Source organism: Capricornis sumatraensis, chromosome 20, assembly GCF_032405125.1.
Source record: "Capricornis sumatraensis isolate serow.1 chromosome 20, serow.2, whole genome shotgun sequence".
NCBI lineage: Eukaryota > Metazoa > Chordata > Mammalia > Artiodactyla > Bovidae > Capricornis > Capricornis sumatraensis.
Window position 1 is genome coordinate 68087664 of NC_091088.1, and position 16673 is coordinate 68104336.

General features: G+C 45.8%; 1 protein-coding gene across 1 annotated transcript in view; it reads right to left on the reverse strand.

Annotated features, from left to right (window-relative positions):
* The window catches only part of LOC138096959 (uncharacterized), a 35849-nt gene extending 19216 nt beyond the window's left edge, over positions 1-16633 (reverse strand). Inside the window, 9 exon segments of the mRNA XM_068993185.1 lie at positions 7767-7916; positions 8029-8081; positions 8806-8928; positions 9672-9722; positions 10700-10999; positions 13794-14093; positions 14979-15257; positions 16422-16457; positions 16600-16633. Coding sequence (XP_068849286.1) covers positions 7767-7916; positions 8029-8081; positions 8806-8928; positions 9672-9722; positions 10700-10999; positions 13794-14093; positions 14979-15257; positions 16422-16457; positions 16600-16633 — 1326 coding nt within the window.
* Positions 16634-16673: the final 40 nt, after the last annotated feature.

Genomic DNA, 16673 nt, shown 5'->3' on the forward strand with positions numbered 1-16673 from the left:
CTGTTTTTCCATGTCCAGTTCTAACTGTTATTTCCTGATCTTCACACAGGTTTCTCAATAGGCAGGTCTGACATTCCCATCTCTTTCAGAATTTTCCACAGTTTATTGTGATCCACACGGTCAAAGGCATTGACATAGTCAATAAAGCAGAAATAGATGTTTTCCTGGAAGTCGCTTGCTTTTTCTATGATCCAGCAGATGTTGGCAATTTGATCTCTGGTTCCTCTGCTTTTTCTAAAACCAGCTTGAACATCTGGAAGTTTACAGTTCACGCATTGCTGAAGCCTGGCTTGGAGAATTTTGAGCACTAATTTAGTGGCATGTGAGATGAGTTCAATTGTGTGATAGTTTGAGGGTTCTTTGGCATTGCCTTTCTTTGGGATTGGAATGAAAACTGACCTTTTCCAGTCCTGTGGCCACTGCTGAGTTTTCCAGATTTGCTGGCATATTGAGTGCAGCACTTTCACAGTGTCATCTTTTAGGATTTGAAAGAGGTCAACTGGAATTCCATCACCTCCACTAGCTTTGTTCGTAGTGATGCTTTCTAAGGCCCACTTGACTTCACATTCCAGCATGTCTGGCTCTAGGTGAGTATGAGTGATCACACCAGTGTGATTTTCTGGGTCGTGAAGGTCTTTATTTGTACAGTTCTGTGTATTCTTCCCACTTCTTCTTAATATCTTCTGCTTCTGTTAGGTCCATACCATTTCTGTCCTTTATCGAGCCTCTCTTTGCATGAAATGTTCCCTTGGTATGTTTAATTTTCTTGAAGAGATCTCTAGTCTTTCCCATTCTGTTGTTTTCCTCTATTTCATTGCATTGATTGTGAGGAAGGCTTTCTTATCTCTCTTTGCTATTCTTAGGAACTCTGCATTGGAGGCTAATTACTTTACAATATTGTGGTGTGTGTGTTTTTTTTTTTTTTTTTTTTTGCAAAAATCGACATGAATCAGCCATGGGCGCACATGTATTTCCCATCCAGAACCCTCCTCTCACCTCCCTCCCCATCCCATCCCCCAGAGTCATCCCAGTGCACCAGCCCTGAGCACCCTGTCTCATGCATTGAACCAGGACTGGTGATCTGCTGCACATATGATAATACACATGTTTCAACGTTACCCTCTCAAATCATCCCACCCTCGCCCTCTCCCACAGAGTCTAAAAGACTGTTCTTTACATCTGTGTCTCTTTTGCTGTCTCACATATAGGGTCATCATTACCATCGTTTTAAATTCCATATTTGTGTGTTAGTACACGGTATTGGTGTTTTCCTTTCTGACTTACTTCACTCTGTATAATAGGCTCCAGTTTCATCCATCTCATTAGAACTGATTCAACTGCATTCTTTTTAATGGCTTAATAATATTCCTTAGTGATGGACATGCGGGCCTGGCGTGCTGCAATTCATGGGGTCGCAAAGAGTCGGACATGACTGAGCCACTGAACTGAACTGAATAATATTGTTAGTTTCTGCTATACATCAACATGGATCAGCCATAGCTATACTTACGTCCCCTCCACAGGAAATCTTTTAATCCTGGAATCCTTTTTCTTGAAGCTGTTCATGCAAGTCTGATCATAAAGTCCCTTTAAGTCCCTGACAAGACGAAAGGTTCTGTCTGTTCTGCCACTTTTTATCTCTATACGAATGGGAAAGTGTTATACTTTTCAAGTTCAGAGCCTTGAGAATAGTTTAGGCCCTCAGTCGTGTCTAACTCTTTGTGATCCCACAGGCTGTGACCTGCCAGGCTCCTCTGTCCCTGGGGGGTTCTCCAGGCAAGCATGCTGGGGTGGGTTGCCATTTTCTTCTCCAGGAGATCTTCTTTCATTGCAGGCAGATTCTCTATCCTCTGAGTCACCAGGAATGCCCACAAGTAACATAATGCGATTCAATATTTCCTCCCACAATTAACATTGCCATTGTTTTCCATTTACTTTTAACATACATGGTGGGAGTTTGACATCATGCATTCACTCTCAGTGTAGCATGACACTGACATGGAATATACCATAAATTTAAAAATAGAAGTACGAATACAATGCTAGATTTCCAAGTTTTTTTAAAAAGATATGCAACAAGCAACAGAGATTTACTGTATAGCGTGGGGAGCGATAGTCAATATCTTGTAATAACCTAAAATGGAAAATAATCTGAAAAATATTGTATGCATATTTGTATAACTGAAAATCACCTTGCTGTGCACTTGAAACATTGCAAGTCAACTACACTTCAATAAAATATAAATATTATGAGATTGAAAAATGGAACCAGTAAAATAAATAAATTTTAAGAGAAAATGAAAGAAAATGAAGTCACTCAATCATGTCCGACTCTTTGCAACCCTATGGACTGTAGGCTGGCAGGCTCCAATGTTCATGGGATTTTGCAGGCAAGAATACTGGAATGCATTGCCATTTCTTTCTTCAAATAGTGCAGGCCAACTGCAGCATACTCCCTGTTGGTCTGTGTGCTCACTCTCACATTCCATCTCTGCATGCGGTGTATTCACATGGACACTCTGAGCTGCCCAAAAGAGTCTCAGCCCAGATGGTGAGTTTGTGGAAGATCTCTGGAAGGAAGTCAGAGACTGAGTCCCAGGACTTCCCCACCCCTCACTCCCCAGCTCAGCTCAGGAGCCCTTCCAGGTTTCACCAGCTTCACTCTAGAATCCAAGTGCCCCCAGCTCCTCCCCCACCCATTTCCTGGGACTGAAGTGAGACATGGAGACCCAGGAGCCCTGGGATGACTAACCTGCAGGGTTTGGGGTCCTCTGGCCCAGACTCTGACCTGAAAGTGAGATATTTGCCACCGAAAGCTTGGGCTGATTCTCACCCCATCAGAATTCCTGACCCCTCCAGGTGCCCGAGCACTGAGGTTCCCATGAACTGGGGGTGGTGTTGGCGTCCCGTGCACTCCTGCAGTCCCCTCCCTCCCCTGCACATCTGGTAGAGGAGGAGAAGCTCAGAGAGGATGGAAGGCTTGTCTGCAGCTATGAGTGCCCAGCTGTCCCCGTCCCCACCCCCACCCTGTAGAGATGAGGAGACCATGGGGCCCTAGAGGACAAACAGGATGTGGTCCCTGGGGGGGGCTGCCACCAACCCTTGGGTTTCCCACAGCCGTGGACCTGCAGCAGGGGGCGGCCCTTCCATGGACCAGATGCCGATGTCTCCAGGCAGGGCTCAGGAGGCATCTCAGCCCAGACCTGAGGTCTCAGCTCTTTCTCTTTCTGCTTGGTCTGACTGCCTGCTCTAGAGGGTGGGACCCAGGTTCTCATCCTGAGTCAGCCCTGGACAGTCTGGCTCAAATTAGGACTCAGAACTTTATTTTCCCAGTCCCCTCCAGAAATGGAATTTACTTCTCATCTTGGGTCAGTTCATATATTATTGCACAGCACCTACTCTGTACCAGGCATTGATGCCACACAGCAGAAATACACCCATGACCCAGGTAAACTGATCTTCTGTAGGTGCTTGAAGAACTCAGATTCTCCAGAATGTGGGCATCAAATGCTAATAATCAATTATTTTTTAAAAAGAAGAAACAAGAAAATAACTAGGTTCCATGTCTACACTGTAAACATTAAAAAATAAATGAAGCTCCTGAACTCTGGTCCAAGCACTTCATGGCAAAAAAAAGAAGAAAATATTAGGGAAAACGTGTAAACAGTGACAGATTTTCTTTTCTTGGGCTCCAAAATTACCATGGACAGGGACAGCAGCCATGAAATTAAAAGACCCTTCTCCTTAGAGGAAAAGCTGTGACAAACCTAGACAGTGTGTTAGAAAGTGCTGTGCCAACAAAGGTCCTTATAGTCAAAGCTATGGTTTTTCTAGTGGGGATATATGGACGTGAGAGTTGGACATAAAGAAGGCTGAGCACTGAAGAACACATTTTTAGACTGTAATGCTGGGGAAGACTTTTGAGAACCTCATGAACAGCAAGGAGATCAACCCGATCAATCCTAAAGGAAATCAACCCTGAGAATATTCATTGGTAGGACTGATGCTAAAGCTGAAGCTGCAATAATTTGACCACATGATGCAAAGAACTGACTATTGGAAAAGACCCTGATGCTGGGAAAGATTGAGGGCAAGAGGAGAAGAGGGCAACAGAGGATGACATGGTTGGATGATATCAAGACTCAATGGACTTGAGTTTGGGCAAACTCTGGGAGATAGTGAAGGACAGAGAAGCCTGGCATGCTGCAGTCCATGGGGTTGCAAAAGTCACACATGACTTAGTGACCAAACAACGACAACAACGTCTACACTCTACTTGAGGGAACAGCTGCTTGAAGAGGTGGAGAGCCATGGGTGGGAGCGGGTACATTCTAGAGAGAAAAGAACATTCCATAGAACCCTGGACACAGGGTCTTACTGAGGGGGCAGGGGGAGTGGATGGTGGTCATGTACAGTGCTGTCCTCTGTTCAAGGGTGATGATCTTATTTTTAAGAAAACATGAAATATATAAGCAAGAGACTGTATGATAAGAAAACTTCATGAAGGTCATATTATATTAACTGCTGTAGAGAAAAGGGAAATGAGAGTATAAATTTAATTTTTTAATTAAAAATAAATAATTTTGACCTTCAATTATTCTGATATGGGCCTGTCAACCAGCATTCTAAATGATTTTTGTAGATTTTTCTTTTGAAAATTGTCCCTTAATAAGGCAAAAACTGATTAACAAGCGATGTAATTGATAGTGTCTACCTTTGTGCCTACTTTTGATTGGGAGTACAAAAGGAACTTGTTGAGTCTGAGTGTTCTCAGAAGAGCTGATATGAGAGAGCACACAAAAGTTAAATGGCCCATTTTCTGTGTGTGTGTGTGGTGTAATTGCACCAGTATCATTTGGAGGGAAGAAAAGGTGAGAGCTGAGGTTGGGGGTGAGGGGTCAACTCTGGAGGACCATGAACAGGACTGAATTCAGACAGAAGAGTTTGGAGTTTACCCTGAAGATGTAGGTACCATGGAAGGATTTGGGGCAGAAAGCAGATTCTGAAATGTGTTAGAAAGATGAAATGTGGAGGGTGAACTGGAGATGGGAGTGTGGGTCTGGAGCTCAGAACCCAGGGAGGTTATGGCTGGGATCCAGGTGTGGCTGTGGGTGGACTCTGTGGATGGAGAGGACATCAGGGGTCAGAGGGGCCCTGGGGTCTGAATTCTTTTACTGTGTGATTGAATATGAGATGTGAGAGTCAAGGAGTTGAGTGTGACCTTCAGCGATGCCCTCAGAGACCTGCTGAACCGAGGGGTGGGGGGAGTGAGGAGGGCTGGGGAGTTTTGCAAAGTACACTTTGCTCCCACAAGAAAGCACAGCTTTTCCTCTTGGGCACAGAAGGCAGGCTTTACTTCTCCCAGTGACAGGCCAGTGTTTGTAAAAAGCAGATTGTGTCTCTGTCCCCTTGAGGGGAAGCATGTGAGTCATTTCTGTCTCTTCAAAGCATCCTTTGATGTTGCATGTTGCTATCCTCTTCAACCAACAGAGACTCAGGGTTAGACAAGAATGGTCCTCGTCAGAGCTCCTGATCAAGGACAGACGCATATATTAATACATATGATATACTTCCATGAAGCAAAGTAAAAAAAAGACAGGAAATAGCCTGCTAAAATCATCAACTGCCTCAGGAAGTGGTATTGCAACCGCTGAAGTCTATTGATCTATCTACGTATCTATCTACATATCATCATGGAGAATGGAATGTAAACCACTCCAGTATTCTTGCTTGGAGAATCCCATGGACAGAGGACCCTACAAGGTTTCAGTCCAAAGGGTCACAAAGAGTTGGACATGACTGAACGACTAAGCACATGTATCATCTATCTATCCAGTTTCACAGAGTTATAATTGACATACAGCCCTGTGGTATCCAAGGTAATGACTTGACTTACATATATTATGAAATGATTGCACATTCAGATATATAATACAGCAGTGTGGTATATGCTCCCTCACAGAAGCCCCAGCATGTCTTCACTTCTAGCGATCCTGACATTACTCTTGGTAAAACATTTCTTGGGTGATTTAGTTCTAAGCCAGGGGAGAGATCACACACACGACCTCAGGGAGCAACTAAGGCTCTGTGGAGCTTGATTTTCATCCCATTTGCCAGCTCAGTTCACACCAGGGTCCTCATGGTGTTATGCTCTTGAGTCTGTGTGTTCTCAGAAGAGCTGATATGAGAGAGCACACAGATGTTAAACGGCCCATTTTCTGTGTGTGTGTGTGGTGTAACTGGACCAGTATCATTTGGAGGGAAGAAAAGGTGGGAGCTGAGGTTGGGGGTGAGGGGTTAACTCTGGAGAACCATAAATAGGACTGAATTCAGATAGAAGAGTTTAGAGTTTGCCCTGAAGATGTAGGCACCATGGAAGGATTTGAGGCAGAAAGCAGATTCTGAAATGTGAGTTAGAAAGATGAAATGTGGCTCTCCTCTTCATTGAGCCAAGCCACATTGTGCCAACAGTTGATAACTTAAAAGGCACAAGATTCTCAAATCCTTTGCTTTGTTGAAAAGAAGCAAAAAGACAAAACATGCAAATATCGATGGATTAACACAACACATGCAAAGCCTCCCTGGGGCAAGTGTTCCCCTGCAGCCCTTCAGTGATCTGGAGTGGAATGTCCAGTAGAATTCTCTGTGATGACGGGACTTTTTAACATCTGCTCTGTCCAGCACCATGGCACCTGGCCACATGATGCTACCAAGAACATGAAATGTGGTGAGTGTGACTGAAGAACTGAATGCTCTACTTCATATACGTGTAGAGTCATTGTACCGCGTGGCTGGGTAACTACTTTATCAGCCGCTGCAGATCCAGACTGAAGGAGATCTTGTTGTCCTGTTTCTACCCCTGGAACCCCAGCACCATCAGGGCACACGGCTGGGAAAAGTTGAGGGGGCCTACCTGATGGCTCAGTGATAACGAGTCCACCTGCCAATGCAAGAGACATGAGTGATGTGGGTTCAATCCCTGGGTCAAGAAGATCCCCTCGAGAAGGCAATGGCAACCCACTCCAGTATCCTTGCCTGGAGAATCCCATACACAGAGGAGCCTAGTGAGCAACACACCATCCATGGGTTTGCAAAGAGTCAGATGTGACTGAATTGCCTTATCAAACACACACGCGACCTCAGATGGCTAGTGCCACCACAATGGATCTCTCAAACAGAATATACTTCATCTTTTTAAAGCCCATCTAGCATTGATTTTATTATTCTTCATGGAAAGCATTTTATGTTAATTGTAACAGTGTGCACATGTCAATCTTAAACTTCCAATCTATCTCTCCCCCCACCCTTCCCCTCTGTAACTCTAAGATTGTTCTCTAAGTCTACAAGTCTGTTTCTGTCTTGTAAATATGTTCATCCTTGTAAAACATTACCGCATAGACATTTTATTTATTTGTTTTTTTAACTGAATAATTTAAAGAATCAACTGGCAAATTTTTTATGCTTTATTGGAATTTTAGAAAAAGTAGGATGATCATAGTAACCTGCCCAGTATGCGTGATTGATTGTACCTTCTCCCCAAATGGTGAGATAGATAAAATGTAGTCCTAGAATAGCCAGGAAATTACTAAGAGGTTGTGGGGGTTTTGAAGACGGTCCTATAATTCTTGGACTGCGCAGTTACCTCAGAGTTGCTGGGCTGCTTTGCAGGAGGAGAAGGAGTGTCCACGGAGGAACCCCTTAAAAAAGAGATCTAAGTCCTCGATTTGTAACACTCTATGTGCTCACAGCCTGGGGCCAGGTCAGGCCTCAGCATGGTCGTGGTTTACATTGAATTCATCATAGATACTGGGCTCAGTGAAGGGGTGCATGGGGCTCAAGGGAGCGGGAGTGAACAGTCTCTCGGAGAGGGTCCCATGGTTCAAGTGGGCGTATATCACGTCTTCTGCTGCAGGATCCTGAGAGGAAGGAGGTGTGAATGACGAACTGAGACGTGATCTTCAAAGGCTGGGCCACTTTAGCATTGGAGGGGCTCAGGCTACGGCAAGGGTTTGGCCTGGGAGGACTCACCTCACTGTTCACTGTCCTGTCTTCCTTGGGCTCTCCTTTCGTGAAGGAAACATCTGAGAATGGAAGAGAGTCAAGGCTTTTTGGGGTGGAGGCAGTTATTCCAGACTTCCGTATCTTTGATGGGGACATCAAAGCCAGAAAAAGGCAGGGGTATGCCCCAGGTGTTGAGACTGTCTGCTACACACACACACACACACACACACACCCCCACCCATATACAAGCCCAGCCATTCATGGACTGTCTTATGACCCTGTGCAAACCCATGGACCCATCCTATGTCTTCTGTTATGGACCATCCTTTTCTGTGTAACAGCAGATTCCCAAGATCATGTAAGGAATAAGAACAGATGGCTGTGGTTGAAAGGAAGAACAGGGCTTGGAATGTCCCTGGTGGCCCAGGGATTAAGATCCTACCATCCAGTGCAGGGGCGCAGGCTGTATCCCTGGTGGGAGAACTATGATCCCACCTGCCTTGAAGCAACTAAGCCCCATGTGCTGCACCTGCTGAGCCCACGAGCTCTGCAGCCTTGAACTGCACCCCAGCTCCACAATGAGGATTCCCCAGGCTGCAGCCAAGACCTGATGCAGCCAAGAATAAATCAACACATATTTTTATAAAAAGAACAGGGTTCCATGGGTCTCTGGAAGATGGTCCATCAGAGATCTCAACACTGGAGATCAGTTTTTAACCTACAGAAAGTCAAAATGCCATTCTCTGCTGTGAACCCATTTCCCCCTGGGTCAGATGATGCTGAGCTCACCACCTTCAGACTTACGATTTTGGGTAGAAAACCAGTGACAGACAAGAGCAGCGAGGATGACGCTGGTAGAGGTGAAGGCTATGACAAGCCCAAGGACAATATACCACGTGCTGGAGTGTGCTTGAGGAAGCGGTGCTTCTACCAACAAGCAAACGGAAGAAAATCTGGTTATTTGTTGAGTAGGCTGTGTGCCTACACACTGGATTTATTGTATCCTTGTGTCAAACTTTCAGCATCTGTCAACCTGATCAGTGATGGTCTCCACTTCCCAGGAGGTACCAAAGCATTCAGGAGAGATGCTAGCAGTGGATAAAGTAAAGAGGCTGTGCAAGACGAGCTGAAGTCTGAATCAAGATCTCTTGGGCATTGAAGCAATTATTGTCTGGTGCCCCGTATTACAAGCCATGGCATTTTTGCATGAATGGAGACTGCGTTAATCCACAATACATTTCCCCTCCATCCACACAGACCTGGAATGGAATCCTCAAGAAGACATGACACTTATATATCTGAACTGTGGAATGTTTAGTTCATAGAACACTAACAGGAATAACACATATTGAAGGTGCTCCCTAAATTTTTCCACTTGCACGCCCACATCCATCCCCAAAGATCCTGGTGGAGGGAAGGTAAGCATCTCCTTGAAGCATGAGGTCAGGTCAGTCTGACCCACTTTGTTCAGTTTAGGAATTCCCAGTCCCCAAGCATGAGAAGCTCAGTGCCCAAATTGGGTCTCCTGCAGACCATGGTCTCAAATGCTAACTTAAGAGGGATGTTGAGGAACCTAATGTCACAGAGCTGGGAGGTGGCAGAGCCAACACTCACACAGCAACCCTCTGTCTTCTCAGAAATTTGCTGAGATAGGAGACCATCTTGTTTACCTTCTGTGGTGTGTGGATCCATGGGTGATGAGCATGTACTTGTAGTGGATTCTAGGAGAAAAAAGACAGGGGTGAACAAGTAACCTTCCTCATACTGACTGAATTAGGACTATTCATCCTGGAAGATTGACCTCCTGCCTGTCCTTGTTTCTGTCCTCCCTCAGAGCACTGATGGGGGAGGGGAGAGCTTCTGGTTCCTCCCTGTGAATGCGTTGAGTAGACCCTCCATCCTGGAGATGTGATGGTGGAAGGATGTGGGAAGGATACGCCTGGTGGTGAAAGACAGCTGTAAGCTAGAGACATTCTCTCTGCTCCGGGAATGAGTGTCCATGCTCTTTAATTGGGAAATCACCTGTATGTCAGAGGTGCTTCTGGGAAAAGACTAAGAGCAAGGAGCCAATGCAATCTCTGAGCTTCCCAAATCAGCCCAGCCTTTCCCTCCCCTGGGTCTACTCTGACATTTTTCTTTATTGCCTGGATAGACAGGATTCTGATGTGAAGCATCCATATGGAGGTGGAAGAGGGTTGAGATGTCATCTACCATCTCTCTTCCTCTCTGGTTCTCATTGCCTCCATTTCCCCAGAAGCCCTAAGGTTCCCCTGACACCAGCGTGGACCCTTGAGATAGAGCTCAGTGATAGAGTAAGATGTTATGGAAAAACCCAAATGGACTCCTTGGCCAACGCAATGTGATTTAGTGTATTGTGAAGCATGGGAATCTTCTTGGGGTTCTGGAGACAAGAATATTGGAGTGGGTTGGCATTTCCTCCCCTAGGGGACTATGTGTTGTCCAAACTCTTCACTATGACCCGTCAGTCTTGGTGGCCCTGCACGACATGGCTGATAGCTTCATTGAATTATGCAAGCCCCTTCACCAGGACAAGGCTGTGATAAATGAAGCTGAGATAGTGAAGGACAGAGGAGTCGCTTGTGGCGCAGTCCAGGGGGTCACTAGGAATTGGACACAGCTTAGTGACAGCAAGCTGGAACAGCAACAAGAAAGCATGGGCCAGGAAGAGGTTCCTCACCTGTGACAGACAGGAACAGTGGGTCGCTGGAGTCTGACCACGAGTAGGGAGAGCTAGTGAAGGAGCCGTAGCACCTGTAGACTCCGCTGTGGTCAGGGGTCCCAGGACCCAGAGGGAACTCTGCCTCGAGGGATCCGTGGGGGCTCCGCCCTCCAGCAACTGGGCACCCAAGGTTCTCCCCGTCCCTGAGCAGATGGAACTTGTCAAAGGTGCTTTCGGAGCTGCAGACCATGGTCACGTTGTCTCCTGACCTCACCATGGGGCCCCCATAGGCTGAGAGAGAGGGTTTCTTGGACAGACCTGGAAGGAGGAGACCTTGATCTTAGAGCACAAAGTAACTCTAGTCCTAAGTATAGGACTAAAGCCGGAAGTGTGCAACAAGAGAAGCGCTGCAGTGAGAAGGCCACCCACTGCCAGGAGAGAAAGACCCACAGTAACGGATACGCAGCACAGGGAAAAATTTAGAATAACTTTAAATATGGGGTGTCATTTAAAATCCAATTAAAAAAATAATTTTTTAAAATGGAGTGTAATTTAATATCATTTTTTAAAATCTGCCTCCACAAGTGAGATTTAAAAAAATTTTTTAATATAAATTCATTTATCTTAATCTGAGGCTAATTACTTTACAATATTGTGTTGGTTTTGCCATACATCAACAAGAATCCGCCATGGGTATACACGTGTTCCCCATCCTGAACCCCCCTCCCACCTCCTTCCCCATACCATCCCTCTGGTCTTCCCAGTGCCCAGCCACGAGCATCCTGTATCATGCATTGAACCTGGACTGGTGATTTGTTTCGCATATGATATTGTACATGTTTCAATGCCATTCTCTCAAATCATCCCACCCTCGCCCTCTCTCAGAGTCCAAAAGACTGTTCTATACATCTGTGTCTTTTTGCTGTCTCCCATACATGGTTATCATTACCATCTTTCTAAATTCCATATATATGTGTTAGTATACTGTATTGGTGTTTTTCTTTCTGGCTTACTTCACTCTGTATAATAAGCTCCAGTTTCATTCAGCTCATTAGAACTGATTCAAATGTATCCTTTTCAATGGCTGAGTAACACTCCATTGTCTATATGTACCACACCTTTCTTATACATTCATCTGCTGATGGACATCTAGGTTTCTTCCATGTCCTGGCTATTATAAACAGTGCTGTGATGAACATTGTGGTATACATGTCTCTTTCAATTTTGGTTTCCTTGGTGTGTATGCCCAGCAGTGGGACTGCTGGGTCATAAGGCAATTCTATTTCCAATTTTTTAAGGAAGCTCCACACTGTTCTCCCTAAAGTCTGGAACAAGACAAGGGTGCCCACTTTCACCACTACTATTCAACATAGTTTTGGAAATTTTGGCCACAGCAATCAGAAAAGAAAGAGAAATAAAAGAATCCAAATTGGAAAAGAAGTAAAACTCTCACTGTTTGCAGATGACACGATCCTCTACATAGAAAACCCTAAAGACTCCACCAGAAAATTACTAGAGCCAATCAAGGAAGATAGTAAAGTTGCAGGGTATAAAATCAACACACAGAAATCCCTTGGATTCCTATACACTAATAATGAGAAAATAGAAAGAGAAATTAAGGAAACAATTCCATTCACCACTGCAATGAAAAGAAACAAATACTTGGGAATATATCTCCCTAAAGAAACAAAGACCTATGTGTAGAAAATTATAAAACACTGATGAAAGAAATCAAAGAGGACACTAATAGATGGAGAAATATACCGTGTTCATGGATCAGAAGAATCAATATAGTGAATATGAGTATACTACCCAAAGCAATCTACAGATTCAATGCAATCCCTATCAGGCTAACAGCAGTGTTTTTCACAGAGCAAGAACAAATAATTTCACAATTTGTATGGAAATACAAAAAACCTAAAATAGCCAAAGCAATCTTGAGAAAGAAGATTGGAACTGGAGGAATCAACCTGCCTGAGTTCAGGCTCTACTACAAAGCCACAGTCATCAAGACAGTATGGTACTGGGACAAAGACAGAAATATAGATCAATGGAACAAAATAGAAAGCCCAGAGATAAATCCACACACCTATGCACACCTTATCATTGAGATAGGAGGCAAGAATATACAATGGAGAAAAGACAATCTCTTTAACAACTGGTGCTGGGAAAACTGGTCAACCACTTGTAAAAGAATGAAACTAGAACAGTTTCTAACACCGTACACAAAAATAAACTCAAAATGGATAAAAGATCTAAACATAAGACCAGAAACTATAGAACTCTTAAAGGAGAACATAGGCAAAACACTCTCCAACATAAATCACAGCAGGATCCTCTATGACCCACCTCCCAGAATATTGGAAATAAAAGCAAAAATAAACAAATGGGACCTAATTAAAATTAAAAGTTTCTGCACAACAAAGGAAACTGTAAGCAATTTGAAAAGACAGACTTCAGAATGGGAGAAAATAATAGCAAATGAAGCAACTGACAAAGAATTAATCTCAAAAATATACAAGCAAATCCTGCAGCTCAATTCCAGAAAAATAAACAACCCAATCAAAAAATGGGCCAAAGAACTAAAGAGACGTTTCTCAAAGAAGACATACAGATGCTTAGCAAACACATGAAAAGATGCTCAACATCACTCATTGTCAGAGAAATGCAAATCAAAACCACAATGAAAATCCATTTCATGCAGTCAGAACAGCTGCTGGACTGCAAGTGTGTCTGGTACCACAGTGTGCTGCTGACAGAGGAAGGGAGCTCTGACATGAAAGCGGGAAACCAACCCCTTAACCAGCCATCAGTGGCTGCCTGAGTGGGGAACTGCCCACGTCCCGGCTCTGGTACATTTTTCTCCATTAGTCGTTCTTTCACGTTCTTGCTCTTTCCCTCTGTCACCGGCTGTGTCTTCCCCTTAGCACACGGCAGGGACTCTGTTCTCTTTTCCCTTCCGCTTTCACACCTCCTCTCTCTCTGCGTTGCTCCCTCTCCCGAGTTTGAATGTCTCTCCACACCTGTCATTCTCTCCCGGTACTGATGCTGGACTGGACACTAGAACTTCTGTGACACAGACAGCAGAACACACTGGTCTGGCCACACTCACCTGTGATGATGATGTCCACGCGGTTGCTGGGAGCTGACCACACATAGGGGGAGCGGCTGAGAGAGCCATAGCATCTGTAGGTGCCCGCACTCGCCAAAGTCATGGGACCAATGATGAAGTCAGCTGTGGCAAGCCCATCCGTGAGCATCTGTCCATGTCTCTGGAAATTCCCTGTGCTATTTTCTTGGTGCAGGATAAACTTGTCAAACCACAGCTGTGACTGACAGCGGAGGGTCACATTCTCTCCCACACGCATGAGGGGGCTGGGGTGGGCTGAGATGGAGGGTTTTGTGAAGACACCTAGGAGCAAAGAGCTTGTGAGCTTCAGTGAGTCACCCCACCTCGGCGCTTCCCCTGACATCTGAAGGTGTGAAAAATGTCCCCGTGAATCATCAAAGCCAACTACCCTTCCTGTGTGTTTTGTTGCATTTTCTTCAGCCTTGTTCTCTGGCTCTGGCTCATGCTTTTCTGTTTCTCTTTGCTCAAGACCTCCAGCCTCCTCTGTGTTTACTCTAAGCTCTTTAGCTGTTGGATCTGCTCTCAGCTTCATGCATGCATACACAGACACTTCAGTCTTGTCCAATTCTGCAACCACATGAACCATAGCCTGCCAGGCTCCTCTGCCCATAGGATTCTCCAGGCAAGAATACTGGAGTGGGTTGTCATGCTCTCAGCTTCATCCTGTCCCTGATGTGTGTGGTGGGGAGCTGGGTGGTTCTGACGATGCATTCCTTGGTTATGTTCACATTCATCTAGAATGTGGGTGACGACGGGCAGGAGATTGGAAAGGAGGTGGAGAAAAAAGGGAACATTTCCTCAATTGTGACCCCACCTCAAGTCTCTGGAGACATTCCTGGGATTCCTCCCTGGGGCTCCAGCTCCTTCATATGGGATTACAGCTCCCTACTGGGTGGCAGGTGCTGGATCAGGGTTGTTCCCCATCCTCCCTGCTGGCAGGCAGTGGCAGCATCCTGTCTAACTAATGCCTAGGGAGGCTCCTCCTTCCTTTGCCAGAGCACCCCATCTATTCAACATCCTGAGTTTAAGCTCTCAGAGTGGGTTCTCTTTCTTGGTTCATTCCTGGCTGGAAATTCTGAGTAAATCTTAGACCACATAAGGAACTTGGACCTAGGATGGGATTGCCTGCCTAGATGGCTGTCCCGGGCTGGGCTGGACCCCTCCTACCTGTGACCACAATCTGCAGGGGGTCACTGCGTCTGTAAAACACAGGGAGAGACCTGGAGAATCCGGAACATGTGTAGGACCCGGCATGTTCTCTGGTCACCGGGCCAAGGGTCAAGGTGTTGAAATGATGTCCATGGAGCTCGGTCAAACTGGTCCCATCTGTTTTGAACAGTCTGAATCTCTTAAATGGAGAATCGAAGTGACACTGAAGAGTCACAGTCTGTCCTAAGGGAACCACGGGGCTTGGCCAGGCTGACAAAGATGGCTTGTCATATTCACCTAGGAGAGAAGAAGTCACAGGTTTTGAGAGGAAAATAGGAATGGTCCCCTCTCCCCACTGGTCTTGTTGGAGTGCTTCCCCTTCAATTCTTCCAAGGCACCAACCCTAAAGTGTATCACCCTGATACTCAAGGACACCTGGGGCTTGGGAACAGACAGAGACACAGTCAACCCAGGACAGACATCACAGAGAGTCTAAGAATATGATTCTCAACAGTGATTCTGATCAGGAGAAGAATAACTCCTTGGGTTGACAAAATGTTGAAAGCTCTCTCAAAACACAAAACACTGCGGATTCCTGGGAGGTCCGGTGGTTAGGACTCAGCCCTTTCTCTGCAGAGGGCCCGGGTTGAATCCCTAATCATGGAACTGAGATCCTGCATGCTGTGCATGCAGGCAAAAGAAACACCACAAAAAAACTGATTCATGGGAAAGAAATGGGAGGGCTTCCCTGTTGGATCTGTTGTAGCTCAAACGGTAAAGAAGCTTCCTGCAATGCATGAGAGCAAGGGTCAGTCCCCAGGTAGGGAAGATCCCCTGGAGAAGGAAATGGCAACCCTATCCAGTTTCTTGCCTGGAGAATCCCATGGGACAGAGGAGCCTGGTGAGCTACAGTTCATGGAGTCGCAAAGAGTTGGACACGACTGAGCGACTAACAGTAACACAGGTAACAAGTGAGAAAGCCACTTGACTGAAAAGAAGGAAATAAAGCTTGAACCTGGCTCCTTTGTTAGCTAACCGACATCAAATGTGTGACAAAGTCCAGGTGGCCATGCCTGATGAGCCGACCCTTCCCTGGGCTCAGGTCCAGTGGGCTTCCTGCAGATCCTGTTGTTAAGGGCCAGCTGGAGATGCAATGAGCCAGCTTGTAGGGGAGGGTCTGTGGGCTGCAGCCCCTTACTCCCGTCTCATGATAGAAATGGCACTCACTGGGCCTAGCTCCCAGCTCCCAGACTTCACACTGTGCCTTCAGGTCCAGAGTCCAGACCTGAGCTAACCTCTGGGGAGAGTGAAGATGAGTATCAAGGCCAATAGGAGGACCTGGGATCCACAGGGCATGCGGCTCTCACTGTACTGACACGGGTCTCACCCAGTCCCCAGTGTCATCTGCATCAGCCACAACTGCTCTGCTCAACAGAGAAATAAGGGATGGGGAGGACTCACCCGCAGCTGCCCAGATCCTCAGACTCACACAGAATCCTAGAAGGAAAAGCACGTCAGAGATGGCTTGTCCCAATAGCCCCCACACTCTTTGCACCCTCATGCAGGGAAACTGGTCAGTGGTGTGAAGACCTCCTAATTTCCACCATAACCCTCTCCAACCGTGTCTTTCTGGACTCACCGAGACTCAGGAGGCTGAGGAGTGTGGGGCACATGGCTCTGCTTCTGTGAGACAGGAGGCAGAAATGAGCAAAG